This window comes from Oxyura jamaicensis, chromosome 1 (genome assembly GCF_011077185.1).
Source record: "Oxyura jamaicensis isolate SHBP4307 breed ruddy duck chromosome 1, BPBGC_Ojam_1.0, whole genome shotgun sequence".
Taxonomy (NCBI): domain Eukaryota; kingdom Metazoa; phylum Chordata; class Aves; order Anseriformes; family Anatidae; genus Oxyura; species Oxyura jamaicensis.
The window spans coordinates 81029582-81045508 of record NC_048893.1 but is presented as its reverse complement, the minus strand read 5'-3'; the positions used below and the strand labels follow the sequence as shown (position 1 = coordinate 81045508).

At 50.3% G+C, this 15927-nt stretch overlaps 1 protein-coding gene and 1 long non-coding RNA gene across 3 annotated transcripts; both read left to right on the top strand.

Annotated features, from left to right (window-relative positions):
* Positions 1-4821: 4821 nt before the first annotated feature.
* COPS7A (COP9 signalosome subunit 7A) lies at positions 4822-7899 on the top strand. 2 transcript variants are annotated; one of them, XM_035314013.1, is made up of 8 exons: positions 4822-5051; positions 5139-5214; positions 5627-5715; positions 5791-5993; positions 6456-6561; positions 6814-6965; positions 7283-7348; positions 7624-7899. In XM_035314013.1, exons 1-7 carry the CDS (start codon positions 4890-4892, stop codon positions 7320-7322), a joined length of 828 nt encoding a protein of 275 aa, XP_035169904.1. In that variant the 5' UTR covers positions 4822-4889; the 3' UTR covers positions 7323-7348; positions 7624-7899. The 2 variants fall into 2 exon arrangements, with proteins under 2 accessions (XP_035169904.1, XP_035169897.1); XM_035314006.1 differs by having other exon boundaries at positions 4823-5051; positions 7283-7899.
* Positions 7900-9931: 2032 nt separating this feature from the next.
* On the top strand, positions 9932-15627 carry LOC118160886. The gene is made up of 2 exons (XR_004747726.1): positions 9932-9965; positions 15500-15627. It is a non-coding gene; the product is annotated as an uncharacterized LOC118160886 (long non-coding RNA).
* The last annotated feature ends 300 nt before the right edge of the window (positions 15628-15927 follow it).

Below are 15927 nucleotides of genomic sequence, written 5' to 3'. Positions count from 1 at the left end.
TAGCGAACAGGCACACAGCACCGAGCCCGAGCACAGCACGACGCCGGGGACAGACCGTGCCAGCTCGTGGCAGCACCCGAGGGTGCTCGGTTGCTCTTCAGGCCTTCCACGAGCTCCCCTGATAGTGGACCAGACTGAACTCAATGTCAGGCATCAGGGCGTTCATGTCTCGAGTGAGCTTTTGCAAGTATTTGGGAGAGTCAAGGGGATTTGCACACATCTGTGTGCGGCTGGAGGTACCGGCACGTGGGTGCGCCGGTGTCAGCGCCCACGGTGGTCGGGGCATGGGAGGACGGCGCTGCCTGGGGAGCTGTCACAGCCTGGGGCTGGGCGAGACAAACGCCATTGTGTGTCAACAGGCATGTGCGTGTCTGAGAGCCTCGGCTTTTGTCCCCCTCACGTACACGGGGCTTTATGTCAGAGATTATCTGGGCTTGCGTCGCATTCGCCAGCCTTTTCATCTTTCACCCTCCTGGGACACGTACAAGTGATCTGTACAAGGCTTGCTCAGCTAATCCTTGCACGCTTGTCCACAACCACCTGTACAGACGTGGCCGGGGCGGCCCCTGGCACATCCAAGGCGTGCTTCTCACCCACCGCAGGCTCCGTCTGCACCCTCGTGCGCTGCGAGCTCCGTCCGGCTCCCTGCCCTCTGCGCCCTCCTGCCACTCGTCGGGGGGTAGCTGAGGGTAGAAGGCTCTGGAAGGGGCTACCTCAGCCACACAGGCTCTTTGTGACCTTTTCAAATTATGACGAATGTGTTTAGTATAATTGGGAAGCACAAAACAGACGAGAAAATTCAACCGGGGAAAGGTCAGTTAAAGGGCGAAAATCCAAATGACGCAAACACTGAAAATCCCCCTGAAGAGCAAAACTGCAGGAGGAAGCAAAAGGAGCCAGAGACAGGGGAGAGAATGAGGAGGAGGAAGGTGCTGCAGGGACCAAGGAAACCCTGGGAGGTGTGAGGGAAGTCAGGAAAGCCGTCGAGGTGACAGGAACCGCGAGCACAAGGGCTGATGTGGCACTTAGATCAGGCGTGTTTGTTTCAGAGCACAGGTCTGGACAAGCAGAACGCTGAAAGGAGGTACTCTGGATGGGGTGGGCTCAAAGGACAGCTAGCAAGAAATCACGGGGAAATCTGAGTGAAGAGATGGAGTCAAGTGGGCTGGTGGAGGTGCAGGTGGATAGCTGTGGAAAGAGGATAACGAGAGCGATGTTAAGCATGAAGTACTGCTCCGAGGGTGTTGGAAAAGATGGACGTGTAAAAATTCTCTCTGCTGTGCATTTGGCCAGGACTCTTATGAATTCTCACTGATCTTATGAGGATCAGTGAGGAGCATGAAGTACCTTCCTGCCCCATCTTCACTGGGAAGGACACACGGCTGTTATTTCTGTCTGGTACAGTCATCGTGTACAGATCATCTCCACCAGAGTCCTGAGGCCAAGTGGACCGCTGCTGTTCTTATTTAGCATGGTGTCCTGAGGGCAGTGAGGCCCCTGCGGTTGCCCTGCTGTCTGTCTGTCCATCTGCTTGTCTGTCAGTTGCCGTGGGCTGTGTTCAGCCAGGTTTGACCAAAGAAACAGGGTCTGAGAGGTAAATAAGCTCCAGTAAGTTGTATGAAAACTGGCAGCCTGACAGAGGAGAGATGCTGTCGGTGACCGTGCTGGAGGAGAGCCCGTAGCCACGCCGCTGGGCAAAACCCCACCGGTCAGAGAAGTCCCGCCAGCAGGCCAAAATAAATTAAGCAGAAAATACGGAGAAAGCTGTGTATGTTAGAGAGCACTGGACAAGCAGCCCAGTGACATAGACTGCAGGCAAGGGGAAAGGACTCGCAGCTGTGGCAGACTGCAGAAAGGGTGTCATCAAGACACCCTGGTCCAAGGCACGGCAGTGGGAAGTATAGAAAATACAGGCGACACATCCATAGAGAAGCCAGGCTCCTCGGTCCTTTTGCTCACGAAACCACTGGTTATAATAAGCTCCGGAATATCAGAGACTTCCCAGAAGGCTGGAGAAGAGCAGCGCTGTGCCGGTATTTGTAAAGAGCAAACAGAAGACCTGAACATTTCTGGGCAAGAGAGGAGCTGATATGAGATTCTCCAGCTAATGCCAATCAGTCTGATTTGGAGGAAACTGATCTTGCTGCGTAAACTTGTTTTGTTCTTGTCAGTCTTTGATGTGACTGTGTTTGTTTTTTTTTTTGGAAAAGGTGATGGCTTAGATCTATCTAGGCTCCTGGAGGCATTAATATCCCAAAGCCTTCTGGTGAGAAAAAAATAGCATTATGCAATATTAACAGAGCAGGAGATTAAGTGAATTCATTAACCGTGTTTTACCACATGCAAAGGGGGCTGCCCCTGGAAGCCCACCACTGAATGGAGGTGTTTCTTCTGTGGATGCCCAGGAATGAATCCTGGGTCAGGTATGAGTCAACACTTTATTCAGTGCTTGGTGAATAGATACAGTTTATTCTGACACAGTTTTCTGAGGGCACAAATATTGTTAGGGTGTTAAAAATAATGGGGTTAGGACCAGCACAGAATGATCTGCTGCATTCAGTAAGGTGGTCATTCTCATAAAACTTCTTGTAAGACAACTGAAAGCAAACTGTATGGCTATGGACAGGGAAAGATGTCCACTTCGTAGATATGTTCGTCTGTAAAGGATTTAGGGATCATAACAGACAGAAAAATCAACCCAGTCCCCGTGGGCCAGGCTGCAGCAATGGATCTGACATGGTGCCTGACCACGCAATGACAGGACTAAGCAGCAGAAGCGAGGAGATGATCAAACCTCTCTTTGTGACTTGGGTGGGCCCGTGCTTGGAGACCATTCACTACTTCATGGTCTGTATTTTCAAAACAACTTTGAATCAGACATGATCCGAAGGCTGGAGATCTCAGTAATTTACAGAGGTCAACCTGTTTAATTTATCAAAAGGCAAGAAGAGACATGACCTGACTGTAGCATGATTTCCTTCCCGAGGAAGAGTATACCAGGTATTCTGGCAGAGAGTAACAAGAGACAGTCAATGAAGAGTGACTAATAATCACAGAAACATCCTACCACGTGAAGTGAAAGGTCCTCTCTCTTCTGGAGTCTTTGAGTCATGACTGGAAGCCTGTCTGGAAGGGAGTTCCTGATCTGCAAAGTCCTGAGGGCTGTGAGAGCATACAGAAAGAAGAGCTACCGTGCAGTTATCCTCCTTTTATATTCCTCTGTAAGCAACTGGCGTTGCACAGCCCGATGTGTAACCAGGTACAGGTCTTACGACCCTGTGTGCATTACCCTAGTACAGGTTATAGGGTTAAAACCCTTCCGAGTCATGTTCCTGCCCAAAGAGATTCGCTCCCTCGTTCTTACAAGGCCTTTGCCTAGGAGCTTGCGGTGTTTGCAGAGAGCTGTGAAAAATCATCTCAGAAGATGTGACCCTGGATATGTTTGGAGAAGGGCTGGAGAAAAAAATACCATCAGCGTGTTGACAAGTTATTTGGATTCTGCAGTGGTAAAGAGAGAAACAGCCTGGAATGGCACAGTACGGCTCTGCGGGCTTTAAAGTGGGGCAGGGAAGGCAGAGGAGTAAGGTGGGTCTACAGCAAGGAGAGAGCGGGGCTTTCATTCTGGGAGGAAGAGAAGGGTGATGCCAGAGGTGGTTGCAGAGAGGACTAGAAATCCCAAACACTCATAAATAATAACCCACAACCTCACGGTATTATGAGATTTTTTTTATTTTTTTTTTTAATCTGAAAATTTTGAAATGCAGTAAAGGCTTACTTCCATCTTCACCCTTTGCTTCCTACTTTTGACTCTTTGGGTTACACAAAGATCTCATTTCAAAATTTCCCTGTAACCGTAAAGATAGGCACTTGTGTGTGTGTTTTTTTAGCAAAACGAAATGGAAGCATGGGACATAATGACTCCAAGGAGTATGGAATTTAATCCCAATACCCACTACCCTGACGTAGGGATGAGGCAAAGACTTTGCTAAGTTATGGGTAAATTACTGTGCTCTCATGAGAGCTCACGTATTTTAAGACGATAGCCTTCTGATTTAGTGAGCTCAGGACGTGATTCATTCTTTGCCCTTGTTTTAGCTCCACGCAGGACAAAGAAGGAGCAGGAAAAAGACGTGGGGTCCGTGCACACAGCACATGGGGTGCAAGTGGAGGAGAAGAATGGAGGGAGGCTGCTGTAGCTGGGATGCTCAGGCTGCCTGACTTTATCTGACTAATAATGAAAGGCAGCAAGCCTGTCAGAGTGTGTGAGAGAAACAGATCGATAGAGAGATAAAACTGAGATGGAAGGAGCTGGCAAGGGGGTGGGGGAGAGCAATAACCACGACAGATCAGTAGGGCTACACTTTAACCTGATCTGCATGCACTCGGTGCCGGTGTAAGTGAATGCATCAGGTGTAAGGGTGAGCTGCACCTAAGTAAAGGGCCAGAGCAGTAGGAAGGCGATAGCTGTTCCTCTCGTTACTGCTGCCCTGTGACCTGCCTTCACAGCCCTAGGAGCCCTCCTCGGACCTGAGGGGACCCAGGGAAAGGGCCGGGACACCCCATGCGGGTGGGCTGAGCCGCGGCCCCGTGTGACCGCTCAGGGCGCACCTCAGCGACAGGCGCCGCCACCCGCGGGCCCCTCAGGGCCTCGGGGCCAGGGCCGCGGCCCGCAGGGGGCGCCCGGGCCGCGGAGGGGCGGAGGAGGAGGAGGAGGAGGAGGAGGAGGAGGAGGAGGAGGAGGCGGCGCCACACCCGGAAGCGGCCGCTTGCGACGGCGGAGGGGCCGCGGCGGGGCGGGCAGGGGGTGGCTCCCGGCGGCGGGGCCGGGGCCGGGGCCTGCGTTGAGAAGCGATCGCGGCGGGGCCGGGCCGAGCCCCGCGGGTGGCGGCATGGCGGCCGAGGGGAAGGTGACGGGGCAGAGCCAGGAGCAGTTCCTGCTGCTCGCCAAGGCCGCCCGCGGCGCCGCCCTGGCCAGCCTGATCCACCAGGTGCTGGAGGCCCCGGGCATCTACGTCTTCGGGGAGCTGCTGGACATGCCGGCCGTGCGGGAGGTGAGGCCCGCCCCGAGCCGCCGCCGGCACCGCCCGCGGCCCGGCCCCGTGCCCCGCGGGGCCTGACCCGACCCCTCTGTCCCGCAGCTGGCCGACAGCGAGTTCTCGCCCGTCTTCCGCCTCCTGACCATCTTCGCCTACGGCACCTACGCCGACTACCTGGGTGAGCGCGGGCCCCTCGCCCGTCCCGGGCCCCACACCGGCCCTGGGCCCGCACGGCCCCCGTGGGCCTGAGGCCGGTGCAGACCTGACGGAAACTAACGCTGCCGCGTGCCCGCTGCACGGGGCATTTCCAAAAACATCTTGGCCTAGGCGTTTTAGAGGAGCTGGGGGGGAAGACTGAGGTACCCGCTGGGATGTGGAGGCCTCCGTAAATAAGGCACGGAAAGGCTGCTCAGGAAAAGGTCTTTAGAGCTGTGAATTAGCGGTGATAGCTTACCAAGACCAAGTGTCGCTTTGGGGATTGCTGTGCAGAAGCTCTAAGAAACGGGTACGGTGCAGATGCTTCTGTCGCAGGACTGGGAAATGGAAGATGAGGCATAAATTCTAATACCTGTTTTTCCCCTTGGCGATAGCTGAAGCAGCAAACCTCCCTCCCTTGACAGAGGCTCAGAAGAATAAATTGAGGCACCTGTCAGTCGTCACTCTGGCTGCCAAGATCAAGGTAATGCCCCTATTTTACCCCTAGTTCTCGTCCTTCTGGGATTACCTCATGCTAGTTACTGTCATGTTTCCACAGTGCATCCCCTATTCAGTGCTGCTGGAGCAGCTACAGCTGAAGAATGTCCGGCAACTGGAGGACCTTGTGATTGAGGCTGTGTACGCAGATGTGCTGCGAGGGAGCTTGGATCAGCGGAACCAGCGCCTGGAGGTGGATTACAGCATTGGGAGGGACATCCGGAGGGAGGAGCTAAGCACCATCACCCGCACATTGCAGGAGTGGTGAGGAGGAAGCCCCCCATACTAACACCTAAAAAGGTTGCAGGAGTGGTCAGGGGCTTCACCAGGCTCTCTGTGTATTGTTGGGGGGTAGTGTAGTGAGGTGGCCTTCTCTATCCCCTTTCCCATCTCACAGTGGAAAACAATTTTCCAAATTTCTCCGTGCTGGAGGGGTGAGAAAACTGCAGCAACCTTTGCAACAAGCCCTGGCTGCCAGCAGGAGGCTTTCTGAATATACATCTGTAGCTCCTAACTTAGTGTGACTTTGTTATTTGTCCCCCTCCCAGGTAATAATGGCACTATATTATTACATTGGACTGCTGCCCCTGTGCCTTCACTGCCTGGTGTAGGCAGGGAAGCCTTCAAGGCTTTCTGGTCTCTAGAGTTAAATTTGTCATCTTTCACGTTTTTTTTTCTGTGCAGTGTAAATGACCTGTCCTGTTCAGCTTTACCTCTTCTCCACAGGTGCCAGGGCTGCGAAGTTGTCTTGTCTGGCATCGAAGAGCAGGTCAGCCGAGCCAACCAACACAAAGAGCAACAGCTGGCACTTAAGCAGCAGATAGAGAGCGAGGTGAGTGGGCTGAGGAGGGAGCTGCTAGTACCCCTCACTTAAAAATGACTGGAACCAGTATTTTGTCATTGTTACGGTCTTTGCTTAAGTAAGGTTGCAACCCCCTGCGTGGTTGTGCCTGAAGAACCCTAAATCAGCTAAACACTCCTCTGCAGTGCCGAGGTCTGGGCAGCTGTTAGCACTTTGACCTGTGTTTGCAGCTCTTGAAAAAAATGAGGAAATTCCTCGGTTCTTGTTCTGTTGTTGTTTCAGGTAGCAAATCTGAAGAAGACAATTAAAGTGACAACAGCAGCTGCTGCAGCAGCCACATCCCAAGACCCGGAACAGCACCTAACAGAGCTCAGGGAGCCAGCCCCTGGCACCAACCAGCGCCAGGCCAGCAAGAAAACTTCCAAAGCCAAAGGGTGAGGAGTGGTGGCAAACAAATAGAGCCACTGTCTGTGCGCATTCAGGGGGGTTCTGTTACAAAGCAGTAAGGTGAGGGACTGCAGGGGTCTGCTCCCTGGAGGTGGGATGGTCCCAGCAGACTTCTGTCTCCTGCTAACTTGGAGTGAGGTCTCTGCAGCTCTTGATCTGAAGCCGAGTTCATAAGCCTTCCTTGCGTTCTCTTCTTCTTTCACAAAGAATGTCAGCTGCTCTTCTCTGTGTACATTTAGCAGAGGAAGTCAGGCATGAAATTCAGTGTTCAGTCTGATTTCTCTTTTTTTTCCTCTCTCCACAGGCTCCGGGGCAGTGCGAAGATTTGGTCTAAATCAAACTAGTTGGATCTCCCTTCACAACTGGGAGGGTAGGAGGAAGAGACTTGGGGGATGGAGGGGTAGCAAGGGTCCCAAGTGTGATGCTTCTGAGCTCATCTCTGAGATCCATCTTGCCAACTAATTCTTCTGCATGTTTGTTCTCTTTCCTATCTCCTTTACTTCTTTTCCAGGCAGTGCTTCCCTCTTCTTCATCATAGCATTTCACACACTAAGCTTCCAATTCAATGCGTTGCTGTTTCCCCTGCCCCTCAGGCTCCCATCATCACGATCATGTGTTTCTTTCTCTCTCCCTGTCTTCTGACAGGTAAATTTAAAGAGCCATAAAAGTCCGTCAGTCACCTTTGCATCTGTAGGGCATCACAGAAGCTTGGAAAGAGTGCACTGGTGCTCAGCAATCATTTTGGCTCTATGAGACCCCTGGGACACTTTGCTCCAGGATGCAGCTGCCATCTTTGGTTGTTTAAACTTTGTTTTGCTAGGTGGGAGGGTAGTTTTTGAAGGGATTCTTTTAAAAATATATAAATATATTATAAATATATATAAAACAATAAAAATATAGATCTATGGACATATCTATACAGACTTGTGTTCCTGTGATGGTGCCTCTTTATACTGATATTGACTGAATTTGGATATTCCAAAATAAACCATGATGGTGAGAGTCCCTGTCCCGCTTGGTGGGTGCGGTACCTTCCAAGTACTTCTCCTTCCAGAAGAAAGTGCCGCATGAGCTCCGTTAGAATAGCAGATTCTGTTGGAACCCGGTGGCCGCCTACAGTGGGGTTACAGCATTGGTGGGTAGGGGAAGAGTAACTGGCATCACCTACCCGGGCTTGTGTGGGACCGTGTCAGACGCTTTGCACAATATCCTTGTCTCTAACTCGGAGAGACGTGGATTTGGTGGCTGGGCCACTCGGTGGGTAAGGAACGGGCTGGATGGTTGCTGGATGACCTCAAAGAGTTGTGGTCAATGGCTCAATGGCCAAGTGGAGACCAGTAACGAGTGGTGTTCCTCAGGGGTCAGCATTGGGACCGGCGCTGATATATATCTTTGTCGGTGACAGGGGCAGTGGGATCGAGTGCACCCTCAGCACGTTTGCCACTGCCACCAAGCTGTGTGGTGTGGTCAGTATCAGAAGAGAAGGGACGCCATCCTGAGGGACATGGACAGGCGTGAGAGCTGGGCCTGCGCAAACCTCATGGACTTCACCAAGGCCAAGTGCAGGGTCCTGCACCTGGGCTGGGGCACTCTGAAGTGCACACCTGGGCTGGGTGGAGAATGGTTTGAGAACAGGTGTGATGAGATGGGCTTGGGGGTGATGGTTGACAAGAAGCTCAACGTGAGCTGGCAATGTGCTCTTGCAGCCCAGAAAGCCAACTGGTATCCTGGGCTGCATCAAAAGAAGCGTGGCCAGCAGGGTGAAGGAGGTGGTTGTCCCCCTTTGCTCCTGTGAGACCCCACCTGGAGCACTGTGTTCAGCCCTGGGGCCTCCAGTACAAGGACATGGACCTGGTAGAACAAGTCCAGAGGGCAACGAAGACAATCGGGCCCAGAGAACCTCTCCTAGGAAGGCAGGCTGAGGGAGTTGGGGTGGTTCATCCTGGAGAAGGGAAGACTCCGGGGAGACCTTATAGCAGCCTTCCAGTACCTAAGGGGGGGCTACAGGAAAGCAGGAGGGGGGATCTTTGTCAGGGGGTGTAGTGATAGGACAAGGGGTAATGGTTTTAAACTACAAGAGGTGAGATTTAGACGAGATAGTAGGGAGAAATTCTTTACTATGGGAGTGGTGAGGCACTGTTTGCCCGGAGAAGCTGTGGATGCCCCATCCCTGGAAGTGTTCAAGGCCAGGCTGGATGGGGCTTTGGGCAACCAGCTCTAGTGAAAGGCGTCCCTGCCCATGGTAAGGGCTTGGAAGGGATCTTTAAGGTCCCTTCCAACCCAAGCCATTCTATGAACACGTCTGTAATGCAGGGATGAAATGTAAATCTTATTTAAAGAGTTTCTTGTGTAACTGCTTTGCTTCCAGAACATTTAAAGGAGGTGCTTTTCAGGGATTCTTGGAGGTAGCTGCAGACACTGAGGAAAAAAGTTCCTGTTTGTATCAGTAGTATGTACCCATTGATCCCGGACAAAATGGAAAGTGATAAGGGGACTCGTCTGATAAAGAAGTAACAGTAACACAGCTAATGACCATCTGGGGGGGGTTTCACAGACGAGGTGTTGCTTAACCCACTCTTGGGTGATACTAAGAGTCTGTCAGGGAAAAAATAAAAATAAAAAGCAGTGAAATTGGCTGCTGTGAGGTGCCCTGAAAAAGCCATCAGGTTCTTCGGAGGATGCATCCTTGAAACTGTCTTGGAGCGGAGTCAGGCAGCTGCGGGTGTCACACTGCGTGGTGGCTCTGTGACAGCGTAAGCTGATGTACGCTGACACCGTGACTGCTGCCCCCGCTCACTTCTGCCTCTCGCTTTGTGCCAATGCTAACATTTGTTTCCCTGACCCTGGGTTTCTGTGCGTGAGCAAACCACCAAAAAATGAACGGGACAACAGAAGTCCCTGAACTTTGTCCAGGCAGGAAATGTGAACCTGCCTGCAGGAGCGCAGAGGTTCGTCTCCCATGGATGCCTGACTAATTGGCAGAAGTAGTGAGTTTACTTGATGAGTCCTGCTTTCCATAAAACGCAGCAAGGGGTTGCGACTACACCTTCAGCTTTTGTTTAAATTATTTTGAGCCTTCTTCCCTCTGCATCACGTCACCTTCAGCTGTTTCCCTCGGTGGGGAAGGTCGCCGTGCTCTCCGCATTTCCCAGTGCCTGGGAGAGGCAGCGATGTCTGCGGGCATCGCAATCTCCCGCCCCCTGGGAAGGGCTGGTCGCGGACCGAGGGGCTAACAGGGGAGATTAAGAAAAAGGAAGCAGACAGCAGCAGATAAAATTACTTTAGACCTTTTGTATGACTGAAAAATAAATGAGAGCTGCTCGGCGCAGAATGAAAACATCGCTGCAAATTGCCTTGCCTGGTGGCAAATAGCAGGCAGGAGCAGAGGTTTCGCTTTGCCCTTCACCTGAAAACCATGCTTTGCGTTTTCCTGTTCGCTTCAGCCTTGACTTTGAATTTCAGTCAGGGAGGATGCGGAGATTAATTAATTAGTTAACATTTGTAAATCACTTTGAAGATGGCAAGAGTGAGATAAGTACCGAGCATTATTATTGTGAGTTTTCATTTTAATTTTAAATGTCCTCTTTGTGTTTTTAACCCTGTTTTCTCCCAAAGAGAAAGGCCATGAGCAGAACAGAAATATCTGGACACACGACAGCCAAAGCATAGGCAAAAGAATGAGGTTCAGTGGGCTGTAGAGGGGAAGGCGTGAAGAGATGTGCGAGTCCCAGCTCTGGGAGCAGGAACTCTGCCAGCCCTGGCATGCAAAGCCTAAGGCCGGCTGAGCAGTCATTCGCTGCAGCCCTCTTTGTGCATTATACGCAGGACTTGCACATCTCGGTTCAAACAAGGGCAGAGGGCAGCCGCTCAGACAGGGGCTGAATTGCTCCATCCCTGCTCCTCCCCACTTACACCTGACTGTGGAGAGCGATGTCTGGGTTTTGCCAGACACCTCCATCTCCTACGATGAGAAGCAGCCGTGGGTTTTTATTAGGAGGCAGGGTTAACGGCAGCAATTCTCCCTACTGCATGACCAGGGAACAATTTTTTACCAGAGAGCTGTCTGCTCCTGTTCTGGTAGAGCACCGTGCCCCGGAGTGGCCCTTTGGAAGCTGCAGGACTGCGGCACAGCTGCCTGCCACCTTTCTGCCTGCAGAAATCACCGGCTGTGGCTCCTGCTGCCAGCTGCAGCGACACGCTCCTGCAGCTCCGGGCATCAGCAGCTTCAGCCAGGAGCTTGGAAGTACCTGGGGAGGTCCTTGGGGAGCTGGGGGCTCAGCCTGGAGCAGGATACGAAAAGGAAGGCTGTGGCAGGGGCTGGGGGGTCCAGGCAAGAGACACGAAGGCTGGGAAGTCACTGCAATGGCTCTGGGTCGCACCAAGGTCTCAGCAGCTGCCTCTGCCCCTTGTCTGCCCTGAGCTCAAGGAGCTCCAGAGGCAGAGGTGGGTTCTTTGCTCAACAGCTCCCAGTAGGGCTCCGGGCTGTTTGCTGGGGTTGCTGAGGCTGTCCTTGTCGCTGTTCCCCAAATGAGACATATGAAAGGTTACTCGTGTTTGTCTTTTGGAGAATGGATGGGCCGGCGTGTCTCAAAGTGCCTGCCAGAAATCGCTGGTTAGCAATTCATTTAGCACCAAAATGTCAGCTGGATTCACGAACTGTGAACCTCACATGGATAACACGAGCGTCCAGCATTATTGTAGCATTTGTGCATGTGTTAAAAGCACCTCTAGGCCCTCCTGCTCCAAAGCACAAGGGAAGCCCCATCCCCTACAGATCAGGAAAATCTATTTCTGGGAAGCCCTCGCCCTGCCTCCTTGTGGGATTCCTTGCATTGACTCCTGAGGCATTTAGTAATGGCTTCAGGATGCAGGAAGACACACAATCCATCCATTTGAAAGGAGCAGGATTGATAAGGAGACTCCCAGTGACCGGCTGTGATCTCTTCCCGCTGCTGGTACTGTGTCACTGTCCCTTGCGCAAGCTTCTCCAGTGCCAACCAGAAGCTGGTTAATTTTATTGTCCCCAGTAGTCCTCTTGGAAGGCTGCCCCAGAACCTGACTGCTGTCGTGGTTAGGAAGTTGGTCTAATTTCCAGCTTAAATGTATTCACAGCTAGTTTATATTCTCTTGTTCCCGTGCCAATGTGGCTTTAGATTAAACTGTTTTTCCTCCCTGGTATCTCTCTCCCTTGTGTATAGACTTCACTTTGCCTAACCTGTCTCCTCATATATTATGAGCTCTTCATAGGTCGTATCCTACAAGCTCTTACTCGCACTTCAAATTAAGCTTTCTTGGCTAGAAACAAGCACAGTTCTCATCCACTGATCAAGTCTTATCAACGTCTTGCACAGCAGCAGTAACGCATACCTATAGCTGCTATAAATGCCTTCAGGATTGTGTTCGTCTTTCTCTTGATGCTGCAGAAAGCGCTTACAGTTATTGTATCATTTACTGGTGATCCCAAGTCTTCCTTTTTTTTTTTTTTTTTTTTTCGCTGCTTATAATAAGAGAGGCTCCCATTTAAAGCTAAGAGTTCACAGCTAAGTCAGTCTTGACTTTAGTTTGTATGTGCCTTTCACTTTGCACTACTAACTTCAGTCCCTTTTGCTGTTACTGACATCCTTAAGACCACCTACTTCTTCCTACGTGACACTCTGATGCAGCCTGGCAATGTGTCTGTTGTTTTTTGTTTGTTTTTTTGTTTTTTTTCCCTTTTCCCTGTCAATAACCGGGGATGGATATCGTGAGGCTGGCATCGCTGCTTCCAGCTTACGGCAGCAGCAGGTGGAGACAGGCAGTGTCGATCCCATGATTGTTCCTTTGTATCTCCTCTCGCCCCCGTCGGCTTGTATTAAGTGCCCTCAGGATTCATAAACCCAGCCAGCCAAAACAGCCAGATGCAAGGAAACAGTGGAAGTGATAATAATCAGAGCGGAGTTTCCCCATGGGGATATTTTGTGAAGCGTTGTCTTTATAAAAGAAAATCACCAGGAGGGAAAAAAAAAAAAAATTACATTTAAATCAGGGATGAAAAATAAAACTAAGTAATTTTTCAGAATGTTTTGGAAGATAGATAAACGTTGAAAAACCACACAAGTGATTTTAACCCAGACTCCGTACTGAGATCTATTTTAAACCTTGCTGTCCTCCAATACCTGAGTCTGTGCTGTGGGATAGCTATTTGGTTTGGGGATTTCACACTCCAGGCTCGCAATCTATATTTATTTCCCAAACAGAGCATCATGCCTACAGACAGCTGTTTCCTGCAACTCTGTCCTTTGTCCTCTCTGCTTTGAAGTATTTGTTAGGTCACCAGTTTTCTTCCTCCCTTTCCCACCCTTCCCTGCAGTCTAGTACTGTGCTGGCCTGCTTTTCTTCTCTGATTCATGGATTTTTAAAGCCTGATGGGAACAATGTAATCACGAAGTCTGGCTTCTCATGAGGCTTCCTGAAAACGACCTACCCCAGTTCCCGTGTCTGCTCTCCAATTTCTGTTTGAGGCATCCCCATCTGGGTTTTGGTGTAGCAAGATCTGGACAGTCCAGATGTCTTCTAATGATCGCTCTCTCCAGTGAAAGCCTGCACCTCCTTTCCAGCCTCCTCATTAGGAAGCTGCAGGTTTTCTGCTAGGTTAAAGAGCCCTCTACTGTCAGAAACTTCATTCCCATGGAGTAATGCCAGCCCAGGCTCAAGCTGGACTTGCAGTTCATTTCATTTTGTGGTGCCTCTCCTCATTCCCAGGCTTCAAGTCATGCCCGTTCCTCCCTTCTTGACTCCTTTGAATCCTTGGTGTCTTTCTCAGAGCAGGATTCTCAGACAAACCACTGTTCATGCAATGGTTTCACTGTTGTGGTACGGGGACAAAATTTCTCCTCCTTTCTTGGTGATGTCAGGCTGATGTGTCCAGGTGCACCGCACTTGTACAACTGAATAATTATGCATTTAGAATTAATTTACATGGTTATCTCCCAGCCCCCTAATTCTTTTTAGAGTCCCTTTCCGAAAAGTCTTCCATCTTTAACACCTTTATGTTCCCAGATGAATGCCTTTCTGCTCTCAGTGCAGCCAAAGCCACTTACCATTTATAAATAAACACTGTGGTTATGGGCTGCACTGCGTGTCTCATCACCTTCCATAATTTATTACCTCCCTCTTTCCTTGTGTTCCCCAAAAGCTTCATCAGCACGGGTTTAATTTCTTCTTTCAGATCATTAATCAAACTACTAATGAGCGTTAGTTTCAGAACAGCATCCTATTAGAAATACTTTAGTATTCTGAGGACTCTTTTCCTCCTAGTTACTTGAAATCCACCATTAAACTAGAAGTTATATTATAGGCCCTTTTGTTGTTAAATAAATAAATATAAATAAAAAATCAGAGAACAGGCCTGCATGGCCAAGTTAGATAGCATGTGCTGGTGTAACTTTAGGTTCCCGTAGTGCCTTTGTTAACCCAGCCCACGACTGCATCAGAAGAGATGTGAGTTGTTAGGAACAACTGAGGGAAAGCCAGCACGAGAACACTGATACATCCATCTGAATTGTTAAACCTATTGCGTTTTCACTCTCTTATTTTAACTTAATGCCAGTTTAACTGATTTACGGCTATGGATATCATCTCATTTACTGTTTACAAATATTGGCACAAGGTTAATTTTCCTGTGTTCATCTTACTTCCCCAATATTTTACGGCTTTAAAAAGTGCAGAGCTTCTGGGCTACCACCGAAACTATTCAAGGACAAATTTCCCAGTAGCTCTAACAGTTCCCATTTTCATGATAAATGTTTATATATGGAAAACTTAAAACCTTGTCTTTTATTTTGGTAGTACTGGCAGGCTCCTCTATCTCAGCTCCAGGTGCTCTACTTGCTCCTTAGCAAGAATCAGAAGTATCGCCAAATTGCCTTGCTTTGGTGCTCCAACAAGCCTCGTCGGAAGGTGACAGATACCAGATAGAGACCGAGAACTGATTTTGTCTCCTTCAGATGGATAAAAACGATTTGGCAGTATGCCCCTTGCAACTTAAACATGACGTTTGACTTTCATATCGGGAACATCCCTTCATACCTTTCTTAGGCTGAACGTAGTGGAAGAATCACCTCTTCTGACCGGCGTGCTATGCTGCTGTGCTTAAGGCACCCCAAAATGCAGAGTGCTCTCTTGGCTGCCAGGGCACGCTGATGGCTCACGTTGAGCCTGCTGTCAACAAGCACCCCTTCTGCTGGGCTGCTCTCTGTTCCCTGGGGAGCTCCACTGGTGTCCAGCTGCCGGCCAGATGTAGCCCCATTCACTGCAACCCCTTGGGCTCTACCGCCAAGCTACGTGACCACCCAGCGTGGCGTGAACCCGTTCAACTTAGAACGAGTCCAGAGGAGGGCCACGAAGATGATCGAGGGGCTGGAGCACCTCTCCTACGAAAACAGGCTGAGGGAGTTGGGGTTGTTCAAGTCTAAATGCAGAAGTTGTAGTGGTTTAATCAGAAGTGGGCTTTCTGATCGTGTGTTTGTGTTCTCGTTTTCAGGCACTTCAATTACTGCAGCACACCTTCTCTGCACACAGACTTCACCTGCTTTCTTAAAACAACTTCAGGCTTCTCACAGCTTGTCTAAAGACAGAAACAGGAGTAAATAAATGGTTGTGCACACATACCTTTTTTTTTTTTTCTTTGTCTCCATGCAATTCTCTGCACTCCCTTCCTTTTGATTAATAACCTACATCTGTAATCAGTAAGTGAATTTTCATCAAACTGGGGTTCTGGTGAAAGCAAAAGCCCCAAGCACAACTAGCACTCACTCAGCAAAAGGCGGTGAAGACAGAAAATCTATTCCCACTGAGGTACAGATCTGCCCTTTCTCCTTTCCTTCACATTCTTTCCCCTTTTCCACGGTCCCTCAAACCACTGATCGAAAGGCACTGCCGTGCCCGGATCAATGTCAGCCCGGAGCAGCT